The sequence below is a fragment of the Anoplopoma fimbria genome, chromosome 13 (genome assembly GCF_027596085.1).
Source record: "Anoplopoma fimbria isolate UVic2021 breed Golden Eagle Sablefish chromosome 13, Afim_UVic_2022, whole genome shotgun sequence".
NCBI classification, from domain to species: Eukaryota; Metazoa; Chordata; class Actinopteri; order Perciformes; family Anoplopomatidae; genus Anoplopoma; species Anoplopoma fimbria.
The window spans coordinates 8,826,618-8,844,706 of record NC_072461.1 but is presented as its reverse complement, the minus strand read 5'-3'; the positions used below and the strand labels follow the sequence as shown (position 1 = coordinate 8,844,706).

General features: G+C 39.7%; 2 protein-coding genes across 2 annotated transcripts; both read left to right on the top strand.

Moving 5' to 3' along the window:
• The first annotated feature begins 3,113 nt into the window (after positions 1–3,113).
• On the top strand, positions 3,114–8,819 carry LOC129101019 (chondroitin sulfate N-acetylgalactosaminyltransferase 1-like). The gene is made up of 9 exons (XM_054610599.1): positions 3,114–3,476; positions 3,600–3,700; positions 3,830–4,008; positions 4,877–5,093; positions 5,346–5,447; positions 6,413–6,594; positions 7,210–7,304; positions 7,413–7,494; positions 8,536–8,819. Exons 1-9 carry the CDS (start codon positions 3,114–3,116, stop codon positions 8,817–8,819), a joined length of 1,605 nt encoding a protein of 534 aa, XP_054466574.1.
• Positions 8,820–12,152: 3,333 nt separating this feature from the next.
• LOC129101378 (phospholipid phosphatase 1-like) lies at positions 12,153–18,064 on the top strand. The gene is made up of 6 exons (XM_054611171.1): positions 12,153–12,575; positions 14,926–15,077; positions 15,171–15,451; positions 16,224–16,281; positions 16,586–16,762; positions 17,222–18,064. The coding sequence occupies exons 1-6, from the start codon at positions 12,518–12,520 to the stop codon at positions 17,345–17,347; spliced, it is 852 nt and encodes a 283-aa protein (XP_054467146.1). The 5' UTR covers positions 12,153–12,517; the 3' UTR covers positions 17,348–18,064.
• Positions 18,065–18,089: the final 25 nt, after the last annotated feature.

The window sequence follows — 18,089 nt, the reverse complement described above, 5'->3', positions numbered from 1 at the left end:
TGCAGATGTTTTATTTGCTCAGGGGTTTGACACATCCGTCTCTGAGATGTATCGATTTAAACTAACAGTAAGGCTAGACACCATGAAGAAAATTAAGACTTGTTTTTTTAAAGGGGGGGAAGTCTGAGGGCTACAAAATTGTGAAAGTACAAACAATGTTATATTAGACCTAAGGAGTAAGTTATGTTATTCTGGCAGGGTTTGTGTTTAAGTATTTATTTGATACTGGCTGAATACACACCAGTAAGACTGCTAGATAATAAAAGGCAAAAGTAAGACATAAATAAATAAAAGTAGTAAATAATATAGAGAACAATAGTAACACAAATATATAATAACTTATACTCTCTCTCTCTCTCTCTCTGTAACAATTTCCTTAAAACATATTTGACATGAATTTTAAGCCATGTCATTTCACTCATTAAGCACTTTTTAAATATGAATAATAACAATGAGTTATGAAGTGAATTATTACAGAACATGTATTCATATAGGACACTAAAAAATCTCTGAAAATAAAAGTGAATAACGAGGGGGAAAAGCAGCAAACTAAAAGATTTAGAGGAGTCAGAGCTCAGGAGTCAACATCCGAATGAAAACAAGGACCATCTGTACGCTGCCTCATTAAATGTGCAGGACTATTGGTGGGTCCGACCGGCACCTAGCTATTTCCCCTCAGCAGATTGCAGGTGGCAGAGCATCGAAAGTCTGAGGGGCATTCCTTACTCCGGATGCCTTCTAATTAGACTTATGGGCAAGGAGGAGCCTCGGGAGGACCTGAAAGGGGATTCAGGATGGAGGCAGATGGTGTGAGATCTCACATGGATGGAAGTGAACACTGGGTCTGATAGAAAGTGAGAGATGGAAAAAGAGAGAGGCGAGGGAAGTGCCGGGAAAAGGTGGAGACTGAGAGGAGAGAGATTGGGAGAGAGGAGGTACTCGGTTTGTCCGCTTTAACTTTCAATTTTGACAAGGTAGAGAGTTGTTATATCATTATTTGGATGAATAAACTCGTAAGTGCTGGCAAACACACCGATTTCCTTTCAAGACTACAAAACAAAAGCCTGCAAAAGAAGAGAGACTAAGGAGAGAGGAAGAGAGGAGCAGTTCAGGATGATGGAAATCTGGTCGCAGCTTTCCTTTGAGTCGTCGGTGATTATATCAAAATCTTTCCTCTGTAGAGTGTCAAGTATGTGTTGGTGGATGATGATTGCATGTTTCCTTCTGTGATCTATTTTTTTCCCCAGTCAGTTTCATCATAAATCTGATGACCCACTGTGATTTACCGCCTGTAAGGTGTTCGACTGAGAGAAAGGCATGATGAAAGCTTTGCAGTCATCTTAAATTGATCAAAAGTTTTTTACACAACCAACAAGATTACAGCCATAATATTTAAACCGAAAAAAACTATTGATGCTCTCAAAGGAATTCATTAGAGTTCGGATCCAAATTAGGTTGAACTTTTTTTATTACAAATTACCTGACTTAATGGTAGAATGCTTTAAAGGGGTCTGCATGGTATGAGCACATGCACACATGCATCAACACACACTCTGTCTTTCTAACACACACGCACGCACACACACCTTGGGTGGACCTAGAAACATAAGCAAGTCTTTCATGAGATCAGCCTCTACCTGAGCAATAAAGAGCCATCTGTGTTGTGAATGAACTGATGATGGCAACACACACACACACACACACACACACGGTGGAAAGACACACAGAGAAATGCTTGTTTCTGTCACTTCCCACCTTCAGCGTCGTGGCACTGCAGAGTGAATGTAAGGTCAGCTTATTTCTCTCTCTGTGCATTTTATAGTAGCCAGCCTAAACCTGACCAGCAGTCCAACAGCAGCGAGGCGAGGGCGCCTGAAACGGACTGCTAATATGAAATAAGCTGCTCACAAACCAGACACACATCAGGACGAGACTGACCGGGTTGGTGAGTTTACTTTCTCCAGTTGTCATTTGATTTGATTGATGCGGTAAGACTATCTTCATGTCAAAGCCTCTCCTACATCTGTGTCTTACTTTCTTTCAAGTCTTTGAGACTTCCTTGTCATAAAATGCTAATATATATATATATATATATATTATATATTAGTGTGACCTCTGTTGTTGCAGTTATTCTCACAATAGGTGAAACAGGTGATCAATAACATAAGATATGTCGTAGTGTAAAAGATTTAAGATTTGACTAATTAATGATTCTTGGTTAACATCGGTTACCAACTTGAGGGTCAGAAACCCCCATGAGGTCCTAAGATAAATCGGAGGGGTCAACGCACAACAAAAAAAGAAAATGTTGTTTATAAAACATTTAGATTAATTTACCCAACTTTTCTCCAGCCATACCAGGGGCGTGGCTCTAGGGCTGGCAACTTTGATCCAGACTGAAACGTACCAACAACTTATAGATGGACTCCCATGAAATGATGTAGCCAACACATATTCATTCCCCAGAGGATGAACCATAACAACTTTGGTGATCCTCTGGCTTTTCCTCTAGCGCACCTTGTGTTTTGTGCTAATTAGCTAATGTTAGCATACTAACAGACTAAGCTAAGATGGTGAGCACGGTAAACATTACACCAACATGCTGATGTTAGCATTTAGCACCGCTTAAGTCTTGTTTCCTCGTGAAATACTCGACACTCTGACCTGTCAAACTACTAAAATTCCTGAAATAAAATAATCGGAGAAAGTAAAATCCATTATTGGTTGAATTGCTCGCAGTTTGTGTCCATAACCTGTAATTAGGGGTCATGACCAGACTTTTAAAATGTATTATGTATTTAAATGTATTTAAACCTAACAGTTTGGGAACCACTGCTTTAAAATGTATATTGTTGTAACAGGGATCTGCAGTGCTCTGGTGATGATCTCTACATGCGCTGAACACCTGCGAAGATGCTGCCTGAGGATGTGACAGATGCAAACAACATGAGAAAACAAGAGGATGACTTTGTTAAATGCCATATTTATTAATCTATGGTTTTGGAATTATGGGTTGCTCATCTTTTTTGTGGGTGCATCTCCACGTCACCAAAGGAACAGTCATGATTCCATGAACCTCAAGCGTTAAAGGTTATTTTTAAAGACAATCCACCATGTTTAAACGGTGGCTTTTGGCCCTGTTGGCACGGGTCGGCCTCATTGTGCTGGGCCTCTGCTGCTGTCTGACCCTGTTCTACCTCCTCGCCTGTAAACCGACGTCTCACGGCAGCCAGCAGTCTCTGCTGTGGTCAGGAGGGGCCACCAGTAAGGAGGGATATATGGCCTTGTTGCAAGAGAGGGAGGACTCTCACAGACATTACATCAACAGCCTGACCAAGCAGATAGCCCAGCTGAAGGTGGCTCTCCAGGACAGGACAAAGCAGCTTCAAGAGTCCCTGGAAAAAGCTAAAACAAAAGGGATCCTGCCTCAAGGTCTGGAGAGTCTGCACAAAACCCCGACACAGACCGACCTGAAGGTAGGAAAACATGACACAGGATGGTGGCGATGCAAAATAGATGGAGGTGTGCTGTGTGCGAATGAATGAAGTGTGCCGTTGCAGACGTAGTTTTAAATGTTATGTAAATGTTATTCCCTCCAGGATTTCTTGCGCTCCCAGCTGAACCAGGCGGAGGTTATCTCAGGTGAACAGCTGCCCAACGAATACGCAGTGATACCTTATGACACTTTCACCCTGCGGAGGTGAGTGGGACCGTCGTCCATCGGTAAGGGCGACAGTAGAGCTATCAAAGCCTCCAAGAGTACTTCTGATGTCAGGTCTTACCTCACGCCTCTTCATAAAGTGTGGTTTCGTGTTGTCCTGTCACTCAGAGTGTACCAGCTGGAGACGGGGCTGACGAGGCACCCCGAGGAGAGGCCCGTGAGGAGAGACCACAGAGACGAGCTGATAAACACAGTGGAAACAGCTCTGCACATCCTGAACGGACCTCAGCAACACATAGACAACACCAGACGAAAGCGCACACACTCCCCTTCAGACTTCATAGAGGGTGAGTAAGATCGCCGTTCATTTATTCATCTTTGTCCAACGATTGAGCTTGGTGGACGGCTGGGAAACCTCCGGGAAACGTTCAAATACAAGTAGACAGCCTACACATTGATGCCTATGAGGTTTTTCATGTGGATTGATGAGAGCCAAGATTCAAGGGTTTTTGTTTCTGTAGATCGACTTACAAAACCCACAAGAACAGCCTCATCGATCTTGTCAACCCACGCTCTCATGATGTTTTTCTGGCTCTGATTGGTGGGTTGTTTTTACAACCAGGGGAAACAGCCGTCAATTAGCACAAAACCAAGACCCATTTGAATCAGCCAGTGAGTGATTCAGAGGCCTAGAACCAGGATAGGAAACAAGAGCATCAAGATAAAACTACAATGGGTGAAAAGGGTAAAACAGGCAAAGGTCAAGGTTCAAATCCAGGACATTCTCTCCTTTATGAGGATACGTGGTACTTTGTCATTCTACAATGCAGGGTTGCACAACGAGATGCTTTGCATATGGGGGGAAATATTAAATGAATATCCTCGTAAACATACCGTTTGTTTTTTGTAAATAGTAAGGGCCTCATTCTTACTCGTAACAGGTGATCCTTTATAAACGTTTTCAAACATTGGTAACGCTTTATTTTACATAAGTTCATTAAAGGTTGAATTATTGACAAAATTCACATTTTTGCATATTCAACTAACCTGCTGGGCACTAACTAAAAGACTTAAGGTCAATAATTGGCATTAGTTCATTGGAAATTCACTAATTAAAAACGGTGTCATTAGTCACATATCACTTATTTTTGAAAAGAATTATAGAAAGAAATATGAGACCAATGTAATAAAGTGCACGGTCTGTTTCTGTCACAGGGTTGACCCGTACCGAGCGGGACAGAGGAACCATTTACGAGCTGCTGTTTAAAGGCGACGGCCCGCAGGACTTCACACAGCTCGTGCTCTTCAGGCCGTTTGGTCCCGTGATGAAGGTGAAGAGTGAGAGCGTGGACACCCGCAGCATGCTCATCAACATCATCGTACCTCTTTCTAAGAGGCCGGACACATTCAGGCAGTTCATCAACAACTTCAGGTATCATTTGGAAAATGAAATAACAAGCTGGCACCCACTGTCACAAAATGTGATTATCAGTATTGGTGCATTATTGATCTCATGTTGACAGTGCAGAGTAAATCCTTGTCTTAATAGATCAGCTTGGTTGAAAGCCAATGAGAGTCCTCTCCACTTCAGATAAAATTAGATGTTTATAGATTTTAAAAGGTGTGAGTGTAATTGTTTTCCTTAACCTAACACATGTCTATTTGTATTGTGTTTTTGGATCAGAGAAGTGTGCATCCAGCAGGACGGCAGGGTTCATCTGACTGTTGTCTACTTTGGTCGAGATCAGATAGATCAGGTGAAAGCCATGCTGGACCAGACCACCAGGTAATGTAGTGATTTTACGGTTTAATCATCAGCGAATGTCACATTATTCATGTTTCCATTCATTCAAAAATGCCCTTTTTTGATATATCGCATTAGAAAAGTTGAATGGAAACAGCAAAATCTGATAAAATTTCCTTATTTGCATAAATATTCTCTAAGCAAGATATATAGCGCCGACCTCTGATCAAACTACGCAGTAGCAGAGTTTATTCACTACAAACCAGTTGATTGAAATGAGCCTTGTTTTGTGGCATTTCAAAAGTTTGCTTAAAATTAGCTTATCAATTAAATGGAAACGCAGCCATTGGCTTGGTGTGTTGACGTAACAATACTCATCTACAATATCTTCTCTGATCTCTTTTTCTCTTCTAGTCTTTAAAAGCTTCCAGAAATATTGAGTCTACAGATGTATTCTCTGCATCTCTTTTGTTCATGTAATTTAAGAAACTATTTTCAGTTTCTACATTTTGGTAAAGAATTATTTGTGGTCCTGGGTGACTTCCCTTTCTTCTTATGTCTTTCTTTTGGTATTCATTTTAGGGGGATTAGTGTTTTTGATTTTGTCAAATAAAAGTCATCAGATTTCAGTCATGACCTGAGTTGAAGTCATGTGACACACGTCCACACTTCACGCAGGACGATGACATGACATGATATCAAGAGCGTCAATATAACTACTGCAACGCTTATTGAAATCTGTCTCTTCTCTGCTCTTTTGGAATTCACTCTCACATGTGTGTCTAAAAAACTGATTCCAAGTATGAGAGCATGGGAGCAAAATCCTGTAGATCCTCAATGAGCTACATTTAACCATTATGTATAATGCTGCAACAGTGTGATGAGACTTTATGTCTGGTGGACGTTTTTTGATTGATTATTCACTTAACATTTCAAATGAAAAACACTCAGATGCATCAGATGACTGTTCATGTAAACGCAGATTCTGTTTTCCTCCTATTCTTCAGGGAGACTCGGTTCAGAAGCTTCACTTTGATCCAGCTGAATGAGGAGTTTTCTCGTGGCCGTGGTTTAGACGTGGGCGCCAGGGCGTGGAGGCGGAGCCAAAATGTCCTGCTCTTCTTCTGTGACGTTGACATCCACTTCACCGCGGACTTCTTAACTTCCTGTCGTCTCAACGCAGAGCCCGGTGAGGGAGAGGGCTGCTTCCTTTCAAGCATTTTTAGCCACATCTTCGAGATGTCCTACCCAGCCTGATTCCTACTGTAGTAGACTCTCCTACTAGAGTTTCTCCAAGAATAAAACAGCTTAGGTTAAAGCTAATAATTACAACCTTCGTGCTTTGAACTCTGATGCCAAGGTGCAATGACAAAGCGGCTGTACTTGACGCACTGGGAGTGAGAACAGGTTGGATCAGCTCATAAAATTCAATGTCACACCTACTGCCTCATATGCTTCCTGATCTCTGTTTCAATAATTCATTGTTGCACAGTGTTTCTACACTGCATTTATCAGAGATAAGTTAGCAATCAGTCATTTTTTTCTTTGTTCAGGCCTGGAGGTTATCATTCCTCATACTAAATAACCAGTTCTTACTCTTGTCACTCCAGTCAAACCTGTGCTGGACTGAAAGTAATGCAAAATGCATCACTTCCTGGCTGCCAAGGTCTTTAACAGAAAATGTGTACAATAATGATTGATGGTGTTTTAAATATGACAAATGTTAACAGTTAATTTATTATTTTTTACATTATCAAATTTATGTGACTGGATATTTTTCTGTTTTAACTGTTTTTGTCTCTAGGTAAGAAAGTGTACTATCCAGTGCTCTTCAGCCAGTACAACCCCTCTATTATCTACAGTAATCAGACACTTCTACCCGCCGTTCAAAAACAGCTGGTAAGTGGAAAAAATATATACAAATAGCTAAAGTGATTAAAATGTATTAGAATTAATTGTCAGGATGTGTCGTCAAGATGTAAGAGACTGATTTGTTTCCTGTTTCAGGTGATAAGGAAGGAAACTGGATTCTGGAGAGACTTTGGGTTTGGCATGACATGCCAGTACAGGTCTGATTTCCTTAACATAGGTAATGGAAACGTTTGTCATCACCAATTTCCCCTAATTTCCTGTTTTGTAAAACATAATACAATTAAATATTACAATACACATACTGTATAGCAATACAAGTACAGGACTCAGTGCATTTTTATATAAATTCTACTATTGATGACATTGTCCCTGACTGTGAAAAAAGCTATTTCACTTTTTCTCATATGTTGTTAGTTTACACCTTTTTTAGTTCTATGCCCCTTTCTTGTTAAAATACACCAAATTAAGGAAACAGGAAAGCTGATCCCTCCTGCAGCCCTGCCTACTGTGCCTACATGTAACAGGATGCACTGTGCGAGCGGCGATTTTGCTACGTCTGATTTATAAACAAAATAAACTAACAAACCTGCAGGAAATATTGTTACACCCAAACAGAAAAAAAGAACCGTACACTCCCTTAATTCAAGTGTCTCTTTTACACCGAACTAAGACGGACTTAACTGCCTTGTTAACTCATCGTAAAACACACGTGTGAAAATATGCCTGCTCCACATGCTGCTTAACCCCCTGCTGTTTCTCTGCCACGCTGCAGCGGCTCGTAGGCGGCTCTCCTTCCTTCGGAGGTAAACTACTAAATTCGAAAAATTCATTGCCCCAAAATCGCCTTGCTGGTCTTGGTTGTCTTTTCCAGTTTATCTACAGGGCCCTGAAGAAGTTCTCCAGGACATCTTTGTCCCAGTTAGGACAAAACTTTCATGCATAGAAACACACAAACAACTCTCTCTCTCTGGGTTGTTGACGGGGACAGCATCCAACAAAAATTGGCTTCGCTGACATTCATTACATCAGAATGATTTCGTTTCTGTTGGCATCAGAGGGCAATTGAGAAAAAGTCGCACCACGAGTCAGTGTTTGCTCTGCGCAGCTCAGATTCTGATGGATCTCCGCAGCAGCAGACTTGGCTGAATACATCCTCTTCGACCGTATTTTCAGAAGCTATTTCCGCAGAAAAGTTATAGATTTATATGCATCTCCCCATTCTCATTGCATACGTCTAAACTTCTCTACTTCCTGGCAGGTGGTTTTGACCGTAACATCAAAGGTTGGGGGTTGGAGGACGTGCACCTGTACAGGAAGTACCTTCACAGTAAGCTGATGGTGATTCGCTGTCCGTCTCGAGGGCTTTTCCACTTGTGGCACGAGAAGAACTGTGCAGACGAGCTCCCTCCGGACAAATACAAGATGTGTATGCAGACCAAAGCCATGAGCGAGGCCTCGCACGGCCAGCTGGGAGAGCTGTTCTTCAAACGAGAAATTGAGGTTCATTTGAGCTCCGAGAAGCAGAGGAACAGAGGAACATGATGAGGACAATATAATAGGGCTTTGGTGATGTTATTATGTTATGTTCTGGAAGTTCAAGATAATTTATGTTTACTTACATTAACTATTCAGCTTCAAACAACAGATGATTTACTGTGATTATTGTTCTCCATATGGACTCATAGACTCGTAAAAACAATGACTGATATATTTTGTGTGAATAAAACAATGTACTATATGATCTTTTGGTTTCGGTATGTTTCTTTTCCATGAAAAAGTCACAGTGGGAATGTGGCAAAAACCTTCTCTAAATAGTTTGTGTGGTTTAATGTGGTTCCCTTAAGGCCGGTGTTCCCAAACTTCTGCTGTAATGCCCCCCTCTGGAGGCAGCAAAAAAAAAAAAAAAAAACATTGCTAAGTTTATATCAACCGGTGAAATAACATTATCTATAGCCTAATTTGAATTGCATGTAGAGTCTCTTGCATCTTTCTCATTGATTTCTTTTGTGCAAATGAAAGTTATCAATCACAAAAGAACAGTGACCCTCTTGCTATATTTACAGTGAACTCAAGGGCGAGATACACTTGTTCATATTTTGATAACACTTTAAAATAAGGGTACAAATTAAAGAATAAATGCAGAATGTATCATACATTTCTGTACCTCACCATCAACAAAGGATTTAGTAACTATAACTGTATGTGATTAGTTCACACATAAATGATCATTAATTATGGATAGTTCTCAGTAATGTCATACATTAATTGTAGTTTAATAACATTAAAAGTAGGCTATATTTTGCAAACTTTTTTAATACATGAAAAATTAGATATTCAAAATGAATGACATTAGCTTGACAACGATCATCAGTTTTTTTTTCTGCACTGTCACCAGTTGAAAGGCATCAGAGTTCCCTGATTCATACTTTTATCACAACAGATACTTTGACCCGTTATAGCAAAAAAGTTGTGTTACACTGATAATATTACCCTGATATTTCACTTATTGCACATAGGTCCATCTTTTGTGTGAACACATGTGTTCAGCTCTGTAGCCTATTGTGTGATGAAGACACCACCTAAACACCATAAAGAAACGTTGAGGGAAATTCGCACTCAGTTATATCTTATCAATGAGGTGCATTGAGGATGATACAGTTAAGTCTCTTCTATTAATAGTGATACTGATATCTTCTGCAGACTCAGAGGGAGGAGCCACTCTGTATCAGCCGAGTGTCACCACAGGCACGCAATAGGCCCGAAACTCCTTTACCACTTCCCTATCCTGTGCTGTATTCAAGTACACCTCGTAAATTCCATCAGCTGTCCAATGATAGAAAATACTCCACAGTCACTCATCTTTCTGTTTGCTTGACAAACTAACAGGACCCGCTCCTGGGTGAGTAAACCTCGCTCTAGGTTTGGAAGGGGCTACGTTTTGAGTGCAATAACCATAAACGCATCAACACAGGTAAAGGCTACTAGTCTGTCTTTGAATAGCACAACAAATGCAACATTTACATGGATATGAAAACGAAAAACTGGGTATTTTAAATCAAAGAAATATGTCCTTTGAAGAAGCTTGGCTTGGTGATAACCTTAATTCATAAAGCCTAGTTGTCCTTATGTGGGACTAGCCAGTGCTTTAAGTAACTTCCAAGGCAGTGTCTGATGACCACAAGGAAAATTGGGGAAAGTAAACTTTGAGTTCAGATCAGATGGAGGTCTGATCTGTCAGAGTCTGATGAGTGCAGTGTCTAAGAAAATTGTATGTTTGTGGTGGTGACTGGCACCATCCTACCACAAAGCAGATAGTTCATCCAGCTGTTTCAGTGGCAATGTAGATCCAGGTCCTGAAAATAAAAATAAAAATCAAGCTAGGAGACTCGCCATCTACTTACACTTTAAACATAAAATACATTTCCCTTTAGACACAGTAAAATACTAGAATAGAAATAACTTTGTTGCTGACACACAACAAACTAGCATCATTGAACTGAGAAGCTAACATTAGCTTACCTGAGCATGAGAAGTTCAGGAAACTCAGAAGAAACTGAACCGTCCGTCTGTCTCCTGATGAATGCACTACCTCACTGACGGGTTTGACCTGTTTCCTGTTGTTTCTCAGTTTCTTCTTGAAGCACTTGAAGCACTTCTTCTACACAGAATAAACTCTGAGACTCGAGGGACTCTCCTCCGAATTTCGCGGGGTTTCGCCTCGGGCTCTGAAGAACTTCCGGTTCCTTTATAGCGATGCATGGGAATGAGTAAAACCCAAGATCTGACTTAGTTAGGACAACTACCGTGTTTGATAACAGAAATACAAAGATTGAGTTGAAACTTAAGTCAATAGTTCAATTGTTTAGAAACAAAAGTATTTCTATTTTAACCCCTTTTGTTCGGTTGGGTCACAAGGACTTTACTCAGGATAACGCTGGTCACAGGGGACCAACCAAGAGACTACTTTACTCTGCATATTCAGATATTATATGCCAAATATCATCAAAAAATGAAATGTGACCTAATATTATAGATGTAAATAGTACAATGTCAGCTCCATCTTCACGAGCTGCAACATTAAAGGAATACGTACAATAATCTATCTAACGCTATGATTATAGGCGTATACAATGTAATACATAGGTTACATTATTCTGAAATGTACCTTTCTGAATATTTCATTATTTTACGTGTCATACTTCAAGAATATTTTAATGCTAATACAGTAAAACAATTTATACAAGATTTTACTTGTACCAGAGTATTAAAGTCAAGTAAAGTAGTCTACTTCTCCCACTATTGGCTAAAACATACAGTACCAGTCAAAAGTTTGGACACACCTTCTCATTCAACTACTTTGAAGAATCTAAAATATAAAACATATTCTGGTTTGTTGAGCATTTGTTTGTTTACCACATAATTCCATATGTGTTCCTTCATAGTTTGGATGTCTTCAATATTAATCTACAATGTAGAAAAAAAGAAAAATAAAGAAAAACCATTGAATGAGAAGGTGTGTCCAAACTTTTGACTGGTACTGTATATATATATGAATAAAATATTTTAGATCCTGATGCGGAACCTGAACACAGAGGAGATGTATCTGTTTACCTATGAGAACTGGCTGTCAAAGACAAAAGGGCCAAAGAGGAGTAGGCAATTAAACAGAAACACATCTCATAGTTGAAACACTCGGTTGTCAGTTAATTGATTAGTATCGTGATGATTAATCTCCAAACCTCGGCCACATCAACGTCACATCAAACCATCTCAGAGTTTCCCTCAGAAATAACACGTCGCTATCTGCATTCAGCACAGTCCTTGTTTTCCCCAGCGTCACGTGAAGGCAGCATTCAATCACAGCGGTATCGCGGCGCTCGTCACACTGGTGCCTCACCGGTAACGTGTCTCACAGAGGACAGGACGGTATTATGAGCTGAAGAGAATCCTGCGGTGTTATGATGGTTTGTGAGCAGCTGGGAGGGTGAGCGTGCTGGTGTTAGACTAGATTATTTAGACTGTAGTTCAGTGGTATAAGAGTAGGATGTATAGTTAACCCCCTGTGGTTTGTAGCTTCTCGGACAGTCCCGGAGTTTGGTGGAAGCGCAAATGACACTGTTTTAATTTTATGCTGGAGTAGCGAGACATGTACGGCAGAAAGACTGCTCCCCGTGTCGCCTAAAAGCAGCCGGGACTGGACATTTTTTACGGAGACAGAGACCAAAAGAAGGAGACGCAACATGTTTGAAGCCGCGGGGATTCCTCTCATCGTCCTGGACGTTATCTGTCTCATCCTCGGTATGTAATCCCGATCCACCCCATCTGTTAAACCAAACCTTTAATCCGTTTTGTTTCTCAAGAATTGCAGCTTGTTAAAGTGGACTATCTTTCTCGTCAAACTTGAACAGCGACTATTCTGGTATAAAGACTCACTTCATGAAGTTGCCTTGCTGTTTGAAGCAAATCAAATGCTTTGCATATACGTCATACCCACACGGGAGGCTTGAGGTTTGAGGGAACCAGGCAGGAAGATGGAAAAAGGGCAACAGAGTCTGCGTGTGTGTTTTTCCCCAAAGCAAAGCTGTATTTTTAGCTCAGTGTTTGTAATGTAATCATTGAGCTGAAAATACTGCAGTAAAAAGCACATCAAAGAAACCTTTGTACTGCCACAGTTCAGTTTGGTAGCTGCCATAAAGATAGAGAGCTTTAAACACATAAATCTGTCCTTGTGATTGTTTTTTCTGCACTCACTCTTACTGCTCAGTCAGTGTCCTGTGGTCGCATGTGCTGCTGACTTGGCACCAGTTCTCCCATTGTGTTGTGGTGCTGGCAGCAAGAATCAAACTGGAAAGTGTATACTCCTATTTCCATCCACAAGTAGTCGTCCAAAGTCTAATTCCAAGTCTAGTTCATTATAAGTTTTTCTTTTGGGATTTGTAAATTCTATGTTAAAGTAAAAGTAAAAGTGGTTAATCGATAACAAGAAGAGGAAGTATTCAGATCCTCAAATTAAGCAAAAGTAGAAATACCACAATGTAAAGATACTTAGGTAAAAGTTAAATAGACTTAACCATTATGCATGACTGTTATATTACCATATATTATACAATTGGATCATTATTACTGATACATTCATGTGTTTTACTGTTGTAACTGGTTGAGGTGAAGCGGATTTTAACTCGGCCTGCTTCTTTTGTCAATTCATCTATAACAATGCATCACAGTTTATGTTTGATTTATATTCAGTTAAGTTAATATAGCATTAAATACAGCGCTCAAATAAATGTGGTGGAAAGTACAATATCTCTCTATGGAATGTAAAGTAGAACTATTAAGGAGAATATAACAGTAATACATCAAGTAAGGTATCTAAATATCTGAAAAAGTACTGTACTTGAATGTACTTAGTTACCTTCTGTATAAAACAGATTTTTAATCTCAGTGAGGCTGTCTCCTCGTATTAAAGTAATACCTCATCTATATGTCTGCCATGCTTAACTTACCACTAATTTATTATTTTTCTTTCTTATTAAGACAAACTCCTGGTTAAATACAATTACATATTAGTATGCAGCGCACTAAGGAATATCAAAGTAGTTGTCTGCTGTGTGTTTTAATATTATTTATATATCCAATACAAATCACTTTTCAACTCGTTATTGGAGACACACAGACAAATTTTACTAAAGAACTGGCGTATTCAACTCAGTGTTGAGTATGAGTATGTTTGTCGACTTGAAGGTCACAAAATTGTATTCTTACCTAATCTGAGTGCAAGACACAACTCTTTTGCAACAATTGCAACATAAAAGCACTCATACAAAGAACACACACTCAATGATTTAATACCTACATACAATCTTATCAAAAACTGAGACTAAATGTGCAAAGTTATAGATATTTACAAAGATCAAAAACCTTCAGTTACAGCAAATTGTCAACTGAAACACAGACACCTATAACATATGACAGCAGAGAATAAAGAATAAACAAAAAATAAGTAATTGTATGATGAGATCAGCATAGTCCATTTGAATTCATTCGGAATTTTAAAAGACTGCAGTCTGTGCAATTTGCCCTGTGGTAGGTTTCAAATGAACAGGCCTAACTCATTATCTGCAATGATCATAAGAATGCCTGGCATTGCTTAACTAACTTCAGGCTAGCCAAATGCATTTTCGTCTGTGAGAGGAAAAACACAAACATGACTCACGAGCAAGTTGAAGCACGATAACACCATAACAAATCTTTTCAGCTGATCTCACCTTCATAGTTCCAGTATCTTAAATCAAACAAACTTTTGCCAACATCCTCTGTTGTTACTCAGGTGTTTAAATTAAGTTATGGTGCAACGTTATGCACTTGGAAGGGAGGGATTTTTCTCCCTAGCATCTTAATAAAACCCTCAAGTCAACAGATTCTTCTGAAGGTGGGGAGCGCCCATGTGATGCCAACATTTCACGTTCCCTGTGACTAAAACGTGACCTTATAGCGTTGCGTAATAGTAGCAGTGGCTCAGACCTCTGAGTCACACAAGTATTTGCAACTGCTTGTAAATGTGATTTTCATCTGATGATATAACATAAAAGACCAACGGACAAAGAGATGGAATTTATACCAATTATCTGCCTCTTTCTTTGTTTAACAGTTGGACTTCCATTTTTCATCCTCACCCCTCAACACAACCCTTTTAAACGGGGTTTCTTCTGTGACGATGATTCCATCAGGTACCCCCTCAAAGAGGACACCATATCCTACCAGCTGCTGGGAGGAGTCATGATCCCCTTCACACTGATCGTGGTAAGTCAAAAGTCGTCTTATTCCATAAGTTCTCTGACCTTTAATTTTAATTTGGTAAGGTCACTTATTGTTTCTTCTGCTCCTCTGTTGCAGATCGTCTGCGGCGAGTGCCTTTCTGTTTACATGTGTCGCATCAAGAACCAGTCTTTGGGGACCAAGTATGTGGCCTGTGTCTACAAAGCTGTGGGGAGCTATGTGTTCGGAGCGGCCGCTAGCCAGTCTCTGACAGACATAGCCAAGTACTCCATCGGTCGTTTGCGGCCAAACTTCCTGGCTGTATGTCAACCAAACTGGAATAGCATCAACTGCAAAGCTGGAGGATACATCGAGAACTTCACCTGCTCTGGAGACAAGTTTCTGGTAGACGAAGCCAGGTAATGGTCCTGAACATGATGGCGTCAGCTTCCTTTTTAGGAGGAGAAATGCATACATACAGTATTCAAATTCCTTTGTCTAAATCATAACATTATTGGCTTTGTGTAATAGTAGAGTCTCTCTGGGAGGAGCCTGATCATCTAAGAGTGCCTGGTCATTTGCATTTCTTTGCAATACGTGTAACCTCTAAGCACCTATACTCCAGTGACTTAGTATAGCAATTTCATTAAGTTGCAGTATTTACAAGAGACAGATTAAAAAGAGAATAGTAAAAAAGGTATGCAGTTTACTGAGATATATCCAGTCTCTTAGTACCAAAAACTCTAAATCATACTTTCCCCAATGCAATTCAATAAGAAGATATTTTAAAAAATAACTCAATTGAGCTTTTCTGCAGAATTTAAATGTCACAACAACAGAAGTAGAAGAAAATATGCATATAAAAGCAGCTTAAAAATCATTTAAAATGTAGAAACTGGCTCCATGCATTTTGAACATCTATTTATAAATGAGCCATTAAAAAGAAGTACTAAATACTTTACACACCAACATTAATAATTAACAATAACGAGTCTTTTCATTAGACCCTCTATACCTGGTCGACGCCCACACTGTGCCTCAACTTTGTGCTTTTTGTCAAAAATGTGAAGTCCCACTATATTCATGACTTCAGTTATTTCCAGATGTTATATATTTGTTATATATTAACGGAAAGTGACTTGATTAAGCTGATGATATATCATTTAACATCTCTTTTTTATTTTTTTGTAGACTGTCCTTCTTCTCTGGTCATTCATCCTTCTCTATGTACTGCATGCTGTTCCTTGTAGTAAGTACATATCTTCTACCTCAAAACTATATTGCCTAAATGTGGCTTACATTTCAGTGCTAAAAATGCTTTGCTTGCTCTGTTTTACTGTATATTCCATTCAAATATACACTATAAAATACTAATTTATGTTTGCCATTGTCCAAAAAGTGTACTTATTACAGTATTCTCCTCAGCAAATGCCTAAGCTGCTGACACCTGGACTGTAAATATTGGCTTGGACTAAATAAACTGTTCTGTTCCTGTAGGTGTGACCCCCCAGATTCCTTGTCTAATATTTAATCATGTCCTTTTCTCCCTGTAGCTGTACATTCAAGCTAGACTGAGGTCAGAATGGTCGAGGCTCCTGCGTCCCACCATCCAGTTCTTCCTCATTGCCACTTCTGTGTATGTGGGTCTGTCCCGGGTCTCTGATTACAAACATCACTGGAGCGACGTGCTCACCGGCCTCCTGCAAGGAGGTTTAGTGGCCACTCTCACAGTAAGCATCATCAAAGACCTATTAGGATAATGGCAAAGCGAGGCATCACGTATTTTTATACCATACTTTTATATAAATGTCAAGTCAAGTAATTTACAAAGCACATTTAGAAATAAGAATGATGAATACATAATTAATTTAACAGGTAAACGTAGAAGATAAATAAGGCATTTTACACAGAAACACATTAAAGAGAATATGAGTGGAAGGCTGATGTACTTTAGTTATATTACATGTCTTGGTAGTACAATTAGGGCCGGCTATGGCTCAGGAGGTAGAGCAGGGTTGTGCTATAGTCACAAAATTGAAACACCGTTGGTGTAAGAATGTGTGTGTGAATAGGTGAATGAGAGGGAAATTGTAAATCACTTGTCCAGTAAGGTAGAAGGTTGCAATAAAAGTGCAGTTATAGAAATAACAGCAGAATGTTTTTTAATTGTGTTGCTTGTTTTTCTACAGGTGGTCTGTGTGGCCAATTTCTTTAAACAGCCAGTGGAGCCCGTAGTGTCACAGGGAGAAGAGGCCTCACACAGCAGTTTACAGGAAAATCCTCCCAATGGGAACCACTATGGCAGCACAGGCTGAATCTGAGGCCTCAAAGACAATACTCTATAGGACCTGTATACCTTAAAATGATCACGGAGGACCTAAAACATCATGAACTGCAAGTGTTTGATAATAGCTGCTTGCTGTTTCTGTACATTTCTTCAACATGGTTTGTCCGGTGGAGCCGACGACGCTGCCGGCTTTAGCTGCTACCTTTGGTGTGGTCGGTAAACTTTAATTAAAGGAAGAAACGTGCACTACAGAAGACAGTCTTGCACTGAGGTATATACAGAAGCAGATGTTTTGGGTAAATCAAACTTGATATAATTTATGGGATGACAAAACAAAATACAGCAAATTACCTTCGAAAAAGTTCCTTTTTTAACAGTGTAAGCTTGTTGTAAATGGGTTTGCTAGTGTATATTGGTCCAATGCTGCCATAATGAATGAATGGAATTCATGGAATTTTGACCAGAATATAATGAGCGTCAGTGTGCGCACTGCAAGCAGGCTTGTAGAGGGCCTGGCACCTGTGAATAAGAAAACCTGGACTGTCCTTAAACTTCAAATGGAGACGGAACTGAGAAATAATATATTTTATTTTGATGTTCTGCTCCCTGCTGTTATGTCCCTTCCCTTTATGGAAAATACACCTTTTTTTTACGTTATGAATGAAGCTCTGTTTTTGTCAGACGCTTTAAACAGCATTGTGTGGATCAGTTCTGGGAGTGGTTTTTACAAATAAAGAGTGCTGTGATTTGCTACTTTGTTAAAAAGAAGG